A 16,151-nucleotide genomic window follows, 5' to 3' on the forward strand; every position below is an offset into this window, starting at 1 on the left:
GAATATACTAATGAAATTGTAGAAATTACAAATGGATTAAAAGGAAGTTAGAAATGGAGTTTGCGCATGCAGAGAGGTAAATCCGCCACAAGAAGGCAACCAACTTGTCCACACGCTTACAAAGGTGATGGGACCAGAGATCGTTGTCATCGACAATTAAGCTTAAAGGTGGTACCACTATGAATGTCTAGTCCTTTGAATATCTTGGCGCTTTGAGCACCCCATATCTTTGGTAGATAGTGAGAAGGATAAAGGGCCAAATATCTTTGTTGAGGACAATAGGAGTGATGCAACTCGGATCTCGTCGACCAAGGTGGGAGGAGTGATATTGATGTGTTACCAAACACACACATCAGTGGGTGTGCGGATAAAGAGGTGGGTATTGTCCTCAATTTGGTGGAGACATCTTGGGCCATCTGAGCAGTTGGTGATGTATTTATGAGTAATTATGGCATCGATGTTGAGGCGCCCGCAGAATTGTAACCATGAGAGAATTTTTAGTTTGTTAGGCACCCGAGTCACCCAAACAGTGGTGGTGAGGAGATCTATTTCCTCTTGCATGGTGATGTCGTATGCATTTTTGGTGGAGAAGCCTATTCCACCAATAAGTAAGTGCACGTCGGGCTCATCCGAAGGCATGAAATCCTAAAACACCGCCAGAAGATAGTCCAACTCCTGAGAGGCGACCGCTGTTAGCTGATTCCTTAGGCTAGATTCGAAACTAAGACACATAATGTTTGCAACTCTGACAAGTGGGCCGGTGGAAAGTGAGAATATGTTTGGATATGTGGAGGCAAAATTCCTTTTGAGAAGCCAAGTATCTAACCAAAAATAATTAGAGATGGCACTGTGTGCTAAAAGAAATGAAAATCTTTTTTAGTATTGTAACATGGCGGTTATGATTTTGCATAAGTTTTTATTTGAGTTTCGGCTAACAAAAGCGCTTGGTTGTTGAATGGATACCCAGTCAAGCCAAGGTGTGTTTATAGGTAGAAGCGAGTTGACTACAATTATCATAAGGAGACACTGGTTTTGCCCATGTAGGTTTGCAATACCCAAACCATCAGCTTTTTCGGTTTGCAAAAGATGTTCCAGGCAATAAGAAAATCAGCACCTGAGAATGCTTCTTCCACAACTCCCAAAAATGTTTACAAAAAAGCATAGAAAGTTTTTTCGACCTTTTTTGGGATTAGAAAGGTAGATATAAAATAGGTTGTTAATGAGTCTAGGATAGCTGATAAAAGTATTAATGGTCACCTTTGTTAAGTAGTTTTGCATGCCAACCAACAAGGTATTTTTCTGTAACATTCTATGATTGGGAGAAAAGCATTTGGTGGGTATTTAGTGTTGTGTGTGTGGGGGAGGGGGGATAGTGGAAGTCAAAGGTAAATTCGTTAATGCGGACAACATTTATTTTGTTGATGTTGATAGTGAATCTAGTTGCGTTAGCCAAATCTTATAGAAGTTTATTAAGGATAGAAGTGGCTTTGGTGGAAGCAGAGCTTCTTTACCATATTGGAAACTAGTTGGTAATAAGTAGGTCAAGAGTAGGTTTTGAAGGAGAATGAGATCATTGTTATATTTTTTGGATTTGTTGTTGTAGTAAGTCTGCAATGATGATGAATAGATAGGCGATAGGTGATTGGCTTGACCAAGCCCATTCTTGTAGTTGGTCCTCTTACCAATTTGTAGTATGATTGGAAATAGTAGAAGAACTTATTTGGTAAGCATCTATGTTCAAGAATGGTTGCAGTTGAAGTGGAAAATAACGACAAAATGCTTTGCTGAAATCCGGTTTCATTACCATGGCAGGGGATATTTTTAGTCTGACAAGAAGCAATGATGTCAGCTGCATCGAAGAAGTTCTCCGCAATATTGCAACATGGGAAAAGCTGGTTTGTGAACCGTGAGGAAGAAGTGAGATTAGTGGTTTTAGTCTATTAGTGAGCTGTTTTGTGACAACCATGATTGGGCAGTTATGTAGTGAGATAAGTCAGAAGGAATCACATGAGCGTTTTGATTCTTTTTTTGGAGTAGGACAATGACAGCTCGTTTGAGTCTTTCGGTGTTGGCATTGGCCTTGTAAAAGTTCAAAAAAAATTCCAAATCTTGGTTTATAGAGTGTACAAAACTTCCGGTAGATAGCTAGCCCGAAACCTTCTGGACTTGGGTGTCATATGGAGGAAGGCATCTTTGATTTTTTTTCTCGAAGAAGGGGGAGTCTAGGGCATGTAGAGATGGAGTAAGGCCTGGGTAGAGCTCAGAGAGCATAGTGTTCCAGTAATTTGAGGGGGTGACAGACACAATTTTTTGAAACAATTCTTTTACGATTGAAGATTCTTTATCATGGGAAAATAAATCATTCCCACCTATTTTGGGGAAACTATGTTATTGCTTCATAGCTTTTATGATGTGGATACGTGGAGATATCTCATGTTTTCACTGCCATCAATTGACCCTTTAATTTTGGCGCCAAACAAAACTTTTTCTTTAACTTTTTAAGATAGATGTGACCATGGGCCTTAACTTGTTTTCCTCCATCCGAAAATGGCAAGTATTCCTCCTTCAAATCAATAAATTGAATAACAATTTTGCAGTGCGATCCACACTGACATGGGCCAGGTGGCGGCGGAGGCCCATTTTTGTAGGTTTGATATGCAGCGGTTGAGGCCTTTGGCCAGAGCAAGCATGGATCGGGGTGCTAGATCGCATAACATGTACTATTTGGTGACAAGCATTAAAATAGGCCCATCAAATTTCAAATCTGAACTCGTGGGAACATGGAACATTAGTGTTGATATGGCCCATTGATGGGAGGTGATTGGACGGGGTCCTGGTTAGGAAGAAAAAGTTGTGTTTAGGAGTGCATAAGAGAAGAGAGTTGCCATTAAAAACAAAAAAACATTTTCAACACGGACAAAGCGACCATACTAAGGCATACACTCCCATCCTAATTAGCATATTATATTTATTCTGTACTCTGTTAAGATAATGACAATATATATTGGCAACAATTATGGGTGTGGATACAAATTGGACGCAATTTGGAAAACTAACCACGTTGAATGCAAACTTGCATTGGAATAAGAGGTGTTTGATTGTTCCATCGTGAGTAGAAAAGCTAAACTTCTTACTTGCTTGTTGGTTGCCAAAAGCATGCTATCTTTAGTTAGCAGAAACCCCTTCTTAAGATATCACTAAAATCTTAAATTTAGTGGTTTCTTTGATTTCCATATATGTTTACAGTGGTCTCTTGCAATATCTCAGTGCAAGAGTGCATAGTACATAAATTCGACAATGAAGGACCCATTTGTAGTTAGATTCCATCAAAAAACATCACGTCCTTGTGTAAGGTATTTTTTAATCCATAGGGTATAGAAAATGTTTCCATGACGCAAGAAGGGGTTGGCCAATCCATCCTCATGGATAAATCAGGTTGGGGGAGCTGAGCACATGCACAAGAGTATCCTTCTTATTACAAAAAAATTTTGATAAAAGTCTTGATACTTTTCTTGGAGATTGTCTAGCTAGCAATTAGTCCTCCAAGAAAAGTATCTCAGAGTCATCCTTATTGTGAAAGATGCAATAAGGAAAAGATGTTTGTTTACCAACATCAAACAGGAAAAAATGTAAATATCCAGGCTTCCTATATACCTGAGACAAAACCTTTTGGTCTAAATACTTACTATAGAACAAGGTTTGCAAACGACATCCTCGGTAAGTAGCTTGAACGGTCATGTACTAAGTAAGAAATTATTCTTGACCTAGAGGTCCTCAATAACTAAAACTCCTCGGTCCTTCACTCGACAAACCATGCTCCATATGGTTAGTGTATACTTTTCTTTTAACTGTCTGCTTGCGAAAAGAATCTGGATATGAAATAATCCATCTTTGCAGGCCCCATTCTGGAAGTTGAAAATGTGAGAGCATGCAGAGAACCATGTTTGTGAGAACATAATTGAACAAAACCATTCATCCTCCAAAAGAGAGCAAATTTCCATTCCAACTTCTCAACAGTTTCTCTAATGTCTCTCTGACATGTTTCCACTCTGCATTAGTGAGAGGACCTTAATGAATCGAAATTCCCAAATATTTAATGGGCTTAAAACTTCTTTTCTTAACCGTACGTCTTCATTTAGAATACAGTCTTTCGTAATCATGGTGGCTTCATGCATTATGTTTTGCCTATTAGTTTTCTGCAAATTTCTCATAGTTAGTTACCTAGCTACATCTTACTTTATCTATCTATAAAAGTTCTTGAGTGGGATGAAAAACTAAAAGTGTAGGGTAACACGTCAGAATTATTATTTTTCATCCTACAAACCAGCCCAGGACAACTATGAAGATGCGTACAAAGTTTTTGATCTGATCGTTACCGACTCATAGAGCAATAGTAGTAGAGTTGGGGACGATCGTCAGTGCAGATCACCGCAGCTAGGAATCTACAACCTCCCAACCACAAGGATTTCTCTCTTGGACAGTCCCTTGGATAGTCCTCCGGAAGGCCGTCGGATATCCCATTGGACGGTCCCTTGGGCAGCCCTTTGGGAGGCCCCCGAAAAATTTCTCAGACGGCCCCTCGGACATCCCTTCAGGAGGCCCTCGAACAATTTCTAGGACGGTCCCTCAGACAGCCCTTTGGGAGGCCCCTCGAATAGTCCCCCAGACAGAAGATTGAACGTATCACCTCTCTTCTTGGTTGCACACAAACGGTCTCACCTATCCAGCAGGGCTTCACCGCTCAGAGGTAATCCCTACCGGAAACTAGACATCCATTCGGTCGTACAAAACTATTTCCTGTGAGGGAGAAAGAAAGGCATATCATGCATGCCATTTGTTGAGAGAGTTTGAGTGGAGTTGGAGAACACATCTCCTCCTCCATTTATAGTGGTGGAAGGGGTGGAGGGTGGCTGCAAATTTCATCCCACTATTTGTGGGGCCTGCCCCCCCTCCCTCCCAACACCTTGTCCACCAAAAAGGGGGTGCCCCCAAAAACAGCCCCAAAAAAGCCCCCACGTTTCTTGGGATCTTATCCCCTCTCATTGGGACAAGATGTTTTCCTGCGTGTTTTCTCCGAAAAAATTTCAGAAGGTCCCAGAACATTTTCGACACCGTCTAAAATTATTCGAGATGCGTTCCAAAACATTTTTGGTGTGATGGTTTTATTCTGAAACATTTTTGGTAACTCCAAAACATTTCCGGTTTTCTCTTAGGGACTATTCCGTCGTCTTCGAAACTTTTCAAGTGACTTTCTCTCACACTTCTTGTCTAGTATTCAGTAGATAGATGACCCTTAAGTGTGTGACTCCGTAGGTTCGGTGAAGTATAGACATGACCAGAACACTTTCCGATCAATGATCTATAGCGCAACCATGGACATCCATATTGACCCCTATACCCACACGAATAATTATTCGAGTGAGCCTCTAGTTGCCATGTGCTATTCTGCTTGCTTCGCGATATGTTCCAAATACTCGAGGTGAGATTTATCGATATCCCTATGGATCAACAACTTTGTCCACTATGCCAGTTACCTCATTATTGGTATTGTTCTCTTTTCTTGTTCCTGCATTTCGGTATCCCCGTGATCAAATCACAATGTGTCTAGCCAGATGATGATGGATACCGTATCACCGAGACAGCCACAAGAATATCTCTCCATCATCAAAGGAGCAAATCCAGATCTTGAGCTATCCGGACCCTTGTCATACTTTTCAATGAACCTGTAAGCCGCCGTAATATCCACCCTTTTACGGATGACGTTTAACAAACCCCAAAGTTATGAAGCAAGTGTGAAGGAACTCGATACTCTCGTGGTCTTAGGAATTACCACACATTAACTTTCTCTGTGTTATTAACCATTAACTTGTGACGAGTGTGTCTCATAGCATAGCATCAACTCAGGTCGATTCAACACAAGTGTTCTTCTAACATTGTGTCCTCAAAGTTGCCATCATATGCCCATGATCAGGAAAACAAAACCATCGTGCAACACTTGAGCTAGTTTTAGAGGCATGACTAGGAATACATTTTATCGTTTATAATTCCACATGTGCATATGAGTCTTCCTCCAAGCCTCGTGATTATTGTAGACTCGAGAACCATAGGAGTTATAGCATGGAATATAAACATAATTATGAACATGGAGATAAATAATAACATTTGTTATTGCCTCTAGGGCATATTTTTTAGTGATTCATTAATTACTTGGTAAATTGTGGCCAAGTTAGTGGCTTAGAAAATAATATGTGATCTCTTGTTTCAAGAGTGTGTAACCGAGTTGGTATATAACTTACCCAGGTGCCGAAATTATGGATCGCCAAATTGAGCTAGAGAACATACTACTTTATGAAGATTTAGAGCCCAGGGCTCTGTCATACCAACTTTTGAAGAAAATCACAAAAGATTTTTCTGATATGTTGGAAATTGGAAGAGGTGGCTTCGCAGTGGTTTATAAGGTATAGAAAATCATGTCATGTTTCCTGTAGATCCCATGACTCTAATATGATCAATGTTTATCTGAAATGAAAACTTAAATTTTATCTTGCATGATCTACTGTAGGCAATACTTGATAATGGTGTTGTCGCTGTAAAGAGACTGTCAAGCACATACATGCACGAAGAAATGTTTCAAGGAGAGGTTAAGTGTCTCATGAAGGCGAAGCACAAGAATATTGTACGATTCCTAGGATATTGTTCGGATACACAGGGAAATATGGAAATCTATGAAGGGAAATGGGTTATGGGAGATTTACAAAAAAGGTTGCTTTGCTTTGAATATCTACCTAAGGGAAGTCTTGATCATTATATAAAATGTAGGTTTATGTATCTATTTTAATTTTTTTTCCGCATGATATTATTTCAAACTACTTGAGTATATAGCTGAAATATTTTACCGTGTAATAAACTACATGGCATACAATTAAGGAAGCCAACCGGAGTCGATTTCTCATCTGCCTTTTGTAGATTCATCTGCAGATATTGGCTGGACAAAATGCTACAATATAATAAAGGGAGTCTGTGAGGGGTTAAATTATCTTCACGAGAAAAATATTATGCACTTAGACTTGAAACCCGGAAATATATTGTTGGATGAAGATATGATGCCGAAAATTAGTGATTTTGGACAATCAAGGTGTTTTGAGGAAGACCAAACACGTGTCACTACTAAACATGTAGCTGGAACCAGGTAAGACAAGGAAAGCCTATTGAATACTATTTTTAAAATTGGTTTAGATTTAATGTTTATAATATTGTTACTTTTCATCATACTAAATGATCAAACACATGTCTTTTCAGGGGATATATTCCACCAGAATGCTTGAGCGGTGAAAAAGTCACAATAACACACAAGTTTGACTTGTATAGTCTTGGTGCTATAATAAAAGAAATGTTGACGGGAGAGAAAGGGCAAATTACTATCGAGAATGTATGAATAATCTATATATGCCGTCATTACAAGTCAAATTTAAAAAATAATGATCTTACGCATTAGAACTAATCTTTTTTGAAAGGTTTGTCAATTTTATAACGTAATCATGATTGTAATTTTCTAGGTACTTGAAATTTGGAGTGATACGAAGTTGGATGCACTACAGTGGGAACAAATACGAGAATGTGCTATGATTGGGATAGAGTGCACAGATTTTGATCAGGCAAAGCGACCAGCTAGTGTGAAGCATATAATCAATAGGCTTGCTGAAATAGAATGTACTATGCAAATCCCTGAATATGAGACAAGCGAGCTTCTTCTCCTTCAACAGTTCACACTTTGCTTCCCCTTTGAACCCAACAAGGTTATCACATGCCCTCTGCCGTTAACAAACAATACCGACAATCTCGTTGCATTTAGGCTGATGGACAAAAGCATGGAGTCCTCCTTCTTAAGGCTGCCACTGTATGGCCTTGTGCAGCCTAACACCCCTTACACTCTTATGGTCACAACACGACAGAAAGAAGAACTACCAAGAAAGCGTATCGCAGATGTGATCCTCCACATTGGTACATTAATATTGGGGGATGATAAGCATATAAACACTTTCCAAGGTGAGCCAGACAAGTTTTTTCAAGAGATGGGGGATGCGGTGCGTGAGGTGAAACTGAAAGCACTTTATACTCAGCGACAATATAAGGCAACATCGCCGTCTAAGGTAAAATATTACTATACAATATAATTATGATGAACCAACAAAGTGACCTTCAGATTTCCACGGTTAGTTTTGTTTGTTTTTCTGTGTATGTAATTGCATAATAGTAGTATATTAAACATTGATATACTAAATGTCGTTTCCTACATTGAAAATACTTGAAAAATACAAATAATAAAAGTCACCATCCCAAAATGTTTTTCAAGTATTGTTTCTTAGTGACTTCTTTCCTCATGTAATTTTTCAGTTAGCTCAGAATACACATAAATTATCGCAAATTACATCTTGAGGGAATATTATTTGAAAAGCAAACAAATATGAGAATCAATTAATCCACGACATGGTTTTTAGCACAATTAATATTTTCCATTCTTTTTCTATAACTCTAGTAACACATACTCCCTCAATCCCAAAATAAGTCCCGCTGACTTAGTACAACTTTCCGACACTTACTTTTGGATGAAGGGAGTATTATGGAAGATGGATACATAAAGGGATTTCTATTTTCATTGTCCTGGTTACTTAGTTATGCTCAGTTTTGACCCGCCCAACTAACATTCCTCATTTTTCCCCTTCTCTACTCAGCCCACACTCAAAACTGCCCAAAGCAGAGCTTTGCCATCCGGTCAAAGTAGTTGACCGTTCCTTGGCTCACATACTGATAGTATCTGGTTTATTATCAAAAAAAGTGTGGCATATAATGCCGGCAATGGGAGTCGAACCCGAGATGCATAGTTGAATATGCATCGTACGTGCCTTTTGAGCTGTGTGTGTGTGTGTGTGTTCCTAGGGGCAGAGCCTCAGCCTTTTGACTTGGGATTGTCTATGTTACAGAAGGGCCCATGATTCAGTGACCCATGAAAGATAGATTCCAGCAGTGTCAAACAAAGCGATTCAGAGATTCAGATATAGCAGATTTGGATAAGCTTAACAAGACATTCATAGAACATTTGCTCAATGATAATAGCGCGAAATGACATTACATTAATAGGAAATTTTTAATAGTGGCGACAGAAGATGGCCAGCCAACACCGACAGCGAGAATAGATGGTCGGCTACTTGCCTTCATCTTCTAAAAGGATGATCGTGCCATCGTCGGTGTCGTATTCGTCATTGGAGGAGGATATCATGACGACGTCCGGTTCCTCTCCTTCGTCCTCAACGGTCGTCGATGCATATGCAGAGTGGCCGCCCTCCTCTACTCACGAGTTTTGGCCTCTTCTTTAGCCGCACAGCGCCTTTATGGCCTTTGCTTGTGTTGTAGACAGAGGCACGACAAGCACCGCCTGGTCAAGTTGTTGTTGCGCCACGCTCAGGGCCTCCTCGGCCCAGGCAGCGAGCCTAGCAGAAATGTACGCTGGAGGTGGCATCCATTCCTCAGCCTCCTCCTCCTCGGTGTTGACGTCGAGGTGCGCCTCCATCGCCTCGAAGGCTAGCTGTGGCTTGGTGTCCTCCTCCTCAACCCCCCTGCGGTTACGGGACAGCTCGGATGGCGTGGGCTCGAGTTCGGAGTAGTCGGTGTGGCCGTAAACCCCAAATGAATAGCTGCTAGAGGCGGCTGATGAAGCGCCAGCCCAGGAGCCCGCGCTGGACTTGGAGCCCAGTCCCACGCCGGTTGAGTTGCCGCTCGTGCCTGGCGCCGGCGCCCTCGGGCAACAACCTCCTGTGGAGATCCAGGTGGTGAAATCTTCCTCAACATGGCAGCTGAACTAGATTTCGTGCCACGTGGATGCAATGGAGCGGAGTGGAGCGGCGGTGGGACGATGAAAAATGACAGTATTTAAGCAGTGTTGGGAGTGTGATACAGGTGGCGACGGGAGATTGTTTTGGCGGCAGATCTATTTGGCGGGAATTCACGATGGGGGCAAGGAGCGATGGACTGGTGGCGGTGGCAATGGGGCACCGTCGTGTGGCTCTGCTGTCTGGATGGTAGACGTACTGGCCGCGGCTGAGCAGAAAGATCGGTTACTTTTGCAAAACACCCCCTAGTTCACCGAGCAATGTAGAACCAGAGCCTAGAGAGAGGGTTACTTTGTAAAAGACCCCCAGATTGTCAAAGATGAGTTTTATGTGAAAGAAGTACCTGAAATAAGATTGAAAATTGGGAATTTGTATATTTCATGCAAAGTAGGCCACATTGGATGCCCACAGACCAAGTTTCATGAATTTCAAGTTCTATTTCTATATTTCATCCATTTAGAGAATTTCTAGTAATTTATCGGAACTTGCTTAAATTTGAACAATAAGTGTGGTACAGTTTGGTCCTGAAAGTTAACAAAAATTATTTTAACCTTCAATATTGGTGGTGTATGCAGTGTGACAATTAAAGTTGAAATTTCTATCAATTTTGTTGCAAGTTTGACCCCGTTTTGAAAAAAATCAAAGAAAATCTAAAAAGCTTCAAATTTGAAATATTTTTGCATGGAGCTCTGTTATGTGCACTAATTAGTGGAAAAATCATAAACTTTTCATACCACAAACTTGTTTTTTCCTTACAAAATTTCCTATTTAGTACGAACACGCATGGATTTCAAGCCGTATGCTGATGGCCATGGCCACATCCATGTCATAATCCATGATAACATGGCCAAATTTATCAAAAGGATGGGTATTACCATGGTGAACAATTTCGCCATAGGAATTTGCAATTATTTTATAATAAAATATAATTTTTCAAGTTTTGATGTTCTGGAAATGACTTTTTTTGTGAAAGAAGTACCTGAAATAAGTTTGAAAATTGTGCCTTTGCATTTTTCATGCAAAGTAGACCACATTGGATGTCCACGGAGCAAGTTTCACGAATATCAGAGTTTTGTTTCTATATTCATCCATATAGTGAATTTCTTATGATTTATCAAAACATGCTCAAATTTGAACTACAAGCATATCGCAGTTTGGTCCTGAAAATTGACAAAATTATTTTATGATTTAATATTGGTGGTGTATGCACTGGAAAAATCAAAGTTGGAATTTGTAACCATTTGGTATGAATGCTCAAATTTGCAAATTTGACCCCATTTTGAAAAAAATTCAAAGAAAATAAAAAAATCCTAAAAAATTGAAATTCTTTTGCATGGAGCCCCCTTATGTGCACTAGTTAGTGGGGAAAAAATATAAACTTGCAATACCATAAATTTTAAAAGAGAACTTCATTGGTATGAAAATGCATGGATGTCAACCAAGATGGCCAATTTATTTTGGTAGTTTTGCTAGGTTTGACTACTTATGGATATGTGACAATTTTTGGGTAAGCTTTACAAATGCATGCTACTCTTCTTCTATGTTGGATTACTTCTGGTGGTTTTAGCATATTTCACTATTTTAAGTAAGTTTTGCCTATTACACTAAAGTTTTGCATGGTGCACTGTTTTTGAACATGCAAAACCTTGTGGATATAGGAAATTAAAAACATAGCATAGACCAACTTAATAAGCATATTCACGTAACATTCAGCGATCCCAATTAAGCATAGCACATTGTTTTTAGTTAACATTGGGCATCCATATGCTGGATCATCGGCACTACAAGCAGCAACTTAAGACTTCTAGAGACGCTTCATATGTCAAGCTAAGCGGAAAGCTCATACTGCTCCACCACTATCGGGGTAGTCTTGCAGCCAAGCTTGGCCCGGAAGGTGAACAACACTAGATCGTGGCCGGCATCAGCCTCCAAGGGCTCCTAGTCTGCCGGCGCTGGCTGAGCTACGATCTTGAACCCCCCAGATTGCCCTCCTCTTCTGCATCCTCCTCCCATGCGATGATCTCCAAACCCCCTAGTTAGCATCCTCCTCCCATGCGATGATCTCCAAACCCCTGTGGTTAGCATCCTCCTCCTCCATCTCGTCTTCTCTGTCCTCCAACTCGTCTGCATCTTGCTCATCATCTCCATCCTCATCCTGGTCGCTAGCATCGTCCTCGCTGCTATCGTCCTCCTATTTGACGACCAGAATATTATGCAAATTCATCGACCCCTGGGCCTCTGAATTTGGTGAGGAGAGGCAAGAGCGGTAATCGTGCCAGCGAGCGCGCTGTCAATGATCCAGGGACTCCATCACCTCTGCGATAGCCCAGAGTAGAATCTCAATTGGGATTGCCCCCTTCCCTTCAGAAAGAATTCACTTCAGTTTCTATCTCATCACTTACAAGGTCGAGCACATCTTGGACAGCAAGAGCTTTCTCGCTCGGAAACCAGGAGCATATCTCCTTGCACTTGGCCATCAAGTGCGCATCTCTGGCGCATAACTCATCAATCGCCGTCTTCCATGTCGGACATGCTAGCCATCAATCAAAGACAAAATTTGCAAACAAAAGAATTAAAAACTCACTCTATTATTCGGATCAAAATTACCATAGAGTCAACGAATCCACAATAAAATGGATTCCTATGAACGCATCCTAATTTCTAGGGTTTTCTATTTCCAAACTCGTTGGCACGAGTACCATTGCATGAATCTAATCGTAAATAGACGTCAATCCTATTTGCAAACTATAGCTAACAAACTCAGCAAACAACAATTAAATCGCCCATTCAATCGGCTTACAAACAAATCCTAATTTCTATGGTTTCGATTTGAAACATATCGGCTGTCCAACGATCTCCGAGGGTTCCTGAAGATGGGCCAAAGGGCGCCTCCAATGCACCATGTCGCTTTTCCATCGGAGCTCAGGCGGACGGTCGGAGTCGGCGGTGGGGCTACTAGGTGCATGATGACGGCGGCGGCATGAGGCTAGGTGGGGCTGCATGGGGGGATGCGGTTGCTCGTTGTCAAGCTAATTTAGGCAAAAGAATGTGATAGCTCACCCAGCCCAGGTCCCACTTGTCACAAGCGGTTTCGTCCCACCTGTCATATGTGGCCCAGAGGTCATAAAATACCCGGCCCCAAGCGTCAGTACCTGAGCAGGTAAGAGTGAACTGCTTTGACCCGACGGCAAGCCTCTGTTTGGGCTTTTGTGAGAATGGGCCGAGTGGTAAAGGGGATAAGTGAGGAAAGATAGATGGCATGGACAAAACTGAGCACAACTAAGGAAGGAGGGGCACAAAAATAGAAATCCCATAGATAAATGTTGGTTTCACTACAACGCTATTGTAAATGTTACTTCACCTTTTGTGTTGTTTTCACTTGTATTTTGTGGTGGTTATCCTGGACTGCACTTATGTGCATGGTCATATGTTTCGCAGCCAGTCTCGCCCGCAGTCAAGGTATGAATTATGTATTCTCTTTATTGATTACAATGTCTGTACAGTAAAACCTGGATGCGGTCCCGGTCAGATGTTAACACCATAGCCTTGTTGAATCAGATAATACCCAAGATAGAAGGCGTCGGTCAATACTCCTTGGATACAAACCAGGCCAAGCCGTGGTGAGTGCATTCTCTGTACGTAAACAATCCATATGTACATTGTTGAATATTCATTTGACACCTCTATATTCTAGTAAGATCTTCTATGCAAATTTTGGTTGATTTTTCTAAAAAAAATGCGAAGTAACTACGATCTCCAATGCTATTTACCTCACGAATGGCCAGTCTATAGTTTAATTCTGCTGGGGACGTCTATTCTGTGACTGAGTACACGGATGATATTTTTATTTATTTCAAGTGCAAGCATATCCGCGAAACAGGCTCTCCCCCACTTTATAGATAAAGCACAAATCAAAGCACACGGCAGAATGATACAAAGCAATGAGGCAGCCCTCTTATACAACAGATCCTGGGCTAGCAGGACAACCTAAACGCACATGACTATGTTGTCGAAAGATAATACATGTATGCATGAATACAATGCGAAGACACGCCCTAGGACACCTAAGTTCCATGACAACACCCTCAAGAGGCAAAACGACACTGCACGTCGCCGCTGTCAAGCCCGAGACGGACAAAGATCTTCACCCAGAAACCTAGCATAGAGAGAAGAACCACCACGACATCCTCAAGAGGAGCATGAGACCCACGGGCGTTTCCACGGTCGCCGCCAAAGCACAGAGCTTTCAGTCGATAACTCACCCGTGCTGCCATGATGTACCCAAAACCGCAATGACGACCGACGAGTTCAAGCCACCAGATCCGGATCTAGGCATCGTAATTGCCCACAACATAGAATGTGCCTAATCCACTCACTAATACACCCCTCACCGCCCAGACGATCAGGAGACATAGCCACCACCACCGCCATGATGCCCGCCAGAGAGCCAAACATGCGGACTACAATCTGAGGCCGCCGCCCTAGCATCCATGCCCCTAGTTACCGCCAATCATCCACTTCACGACAACCAAACCACGGTAGGAGGAGTGGAAGACATCTCCTTTCACTCATAGTCTGGCATCTGCTGTCGTGGGAACGATTTCGACAATATAAAGGGATAGAGTAAAGGAGCATGATCTATCAAGATGCAAACAGGTGACACGAATGTTTTTAGCGAGTTCGGGCCTCTCGCGGTGGAGATAACAACCCCACGTCTCATGCTCCAGAGAGGCTTTATTTTATCTGTGTATGAATCTGGGGATTACAATGTGTGAGAGAATTTGAGAAAGAGAGGGGTGGAAGAATGATAGCCTGTCCCAAGTCTAGTGGTGAGGGGTGCTTACAAAGAGTGTGCCACCCTCTCACCTCCTTTGTTACAAGTGGGAATATTAATGTATCCCACTAGAAAGGCATTATTATCATCCACTATGAAAGTGATGTTTCAACCGCCGTGCGCGACAGTCAGCCTTCACATACCCGAGTATGTTTGCGGTCATCCGAGTGGTTGGTACGTTGATTGTCCGAGTGATGCTGGATGTTGTTCGAGTAATGTTGACATGGATGTCATCTGAGTAGCTTCATGTATGGTATGAAATTGATCTGGGATCATCTGTCGTATGGACCCTATGCTTTATGATGTTTTGACCCTTAATATGCCTACCTCTTATGTGTATCCACAACATTAGCCCCTGAATTGGCTGATATTTTGTTAGAATGAGTTCCAAGCTTTCAATGATGGTATTAAACATGAACGACCACCTGGCGTCAAAATTATCATTGTTCTTTTCTTCTCTCCTTCTAATAATGTTAAAATCTCCCCCAACCCAGATTGGAAGTTGTTCAGACCCGCAAATACGGACGAGGTCTGACTAACTACATGCACTAACTAATGCCTACATGCACTCACGTTTACCACTTGGGCAGCTCCACCCAACGGCCAGACCACCTGGCCATGCAACTAGCAAACTAACAAACTCACCAATTGCTCCAACTAATTGTTCCAGCCGGCAGACTAGCCCCATCACACGTCTTGCCGCTTCACACGACATTGCTGTATCGCACGGCACCACAGCATCACCAGATGGTGGATGGCGGTGATTGCCTAGAAACCGCATCGCACGGTTGCCGGGCATCTCGCTTCCTTGTGTGCATCAGCCGAGACTTCATTGGAGAACAACTCGCTAAGCCAAGCTCAATGCAAAACCAAAAAAATCAAACATGCAGATACATCATGACTAGATTATTGCTAATAGAGCTCCAAATCTCATGTGCCATTTGTAGCAATTCGTGGTCTAAATTGTCTGATATGATAAGGAAATTGACAGTTGTTGTGTGTTTGTGTTCTTTGTTGACGTCCTTACTGAAAGTTGGGCTATGTTGGGACATGAGATGTTTAGTTGACTTGGGCCAGTTCTCACCTTAGTGGCCTCTCAACCTATGCAATATGTGAGGAATTTGACATTGCAAAGGCTGGGGGTAATCCTTTTTTCTTAAAGAGTTTGTCAACGAAACGCACGAGCTTCTCCAAAGCGGACCTTCAAATAGCCTGCAAACGCTTGGACAGTGTTGTTCGGACGTAGTTTGCCATCCAACATTGTCTTGTATCGAATCAGGATCTGTTCACTTGTCCATTTTCCGACCGCCGCTACGTAGGACTCTGACAACCCCGGCCCATCAAAAACTCCTCCCGGACCCAGGGTCTCCATCGCCTTTCTATTTCTCTGTATCTGCTTCTTCCATCACCTACGCCACAACTCTACCACC

At 41.9% G+C, this 16,151-nt stretch overlaps 1 protein-coding gene across 6 annotated transcripts in view; it reads left to right on the top strand.

Moving 5' to 3' along the window:
* Positions 1 to 16,151, top strand: part of LOC119337164 — a 30,491-nt gene that overhangs the window by 1,367 nt on the left and 12,973 nt on the right. For 4 of the 6 annotated variants that reach the window (XR_005163053.1, XM_037609283.1, XM_037609287.1 and 1 more), the window contains exons 2-8: positions 6,301 to 6,458; positions 6,563 to 6,815; positions 6,967 to 7,189; positions 7,300 to 7,429; positions 7,557 to 8,150; positions 13,326 to 13,346; positions 13,446 to 13,507. Coding sequence is in view for 5 of the 6 variants with exons in the window: in XM_037609283.1 (XP_037465180.1) it covers positions 6,312 to 6,458; positions 6,563 to 6,815; positions 6,967 to 7,189; positions 7,300 to 7,429; positions 7,557 to 8,150; positions 13,326 to 13,346; positions 13,446 to 13,507 (1,430 nt within the window). In the remaining variant the exon portion in view is untranslated. Of the gene's footprint in view, positions 1 to 1,812; positions 1,918 to 6,300; positions 6,459 to 6,562; positions 6,816 to 6,966; positions 7,190 to 7,299; positions 7,430 to 7,556; positions 8,151 to 13,325; positions 13,347 to 13,445; positions 13,508 to 16,151 lie in introns of all 6 variants that reach the window. The other 2 variants (XM_037609284.1, XM_037609285.1) reach the window with 2 other exon arrangements.

Source organism: Triticum dicoccoides, chromosome 7B, assembly GCF_002162155.2.
Source record: "Triticum dicoccoides isolate Atlit2015 ecotype Zavitan chromosome 7B, WEW_v2.0, whole genome shotgun sequence".
NCBI lineage: Eukaryota > Viridiplantae > Streptophyta > Magnoliopsida > Poales > Poaceae > Triticum > Triticum dicoccoides.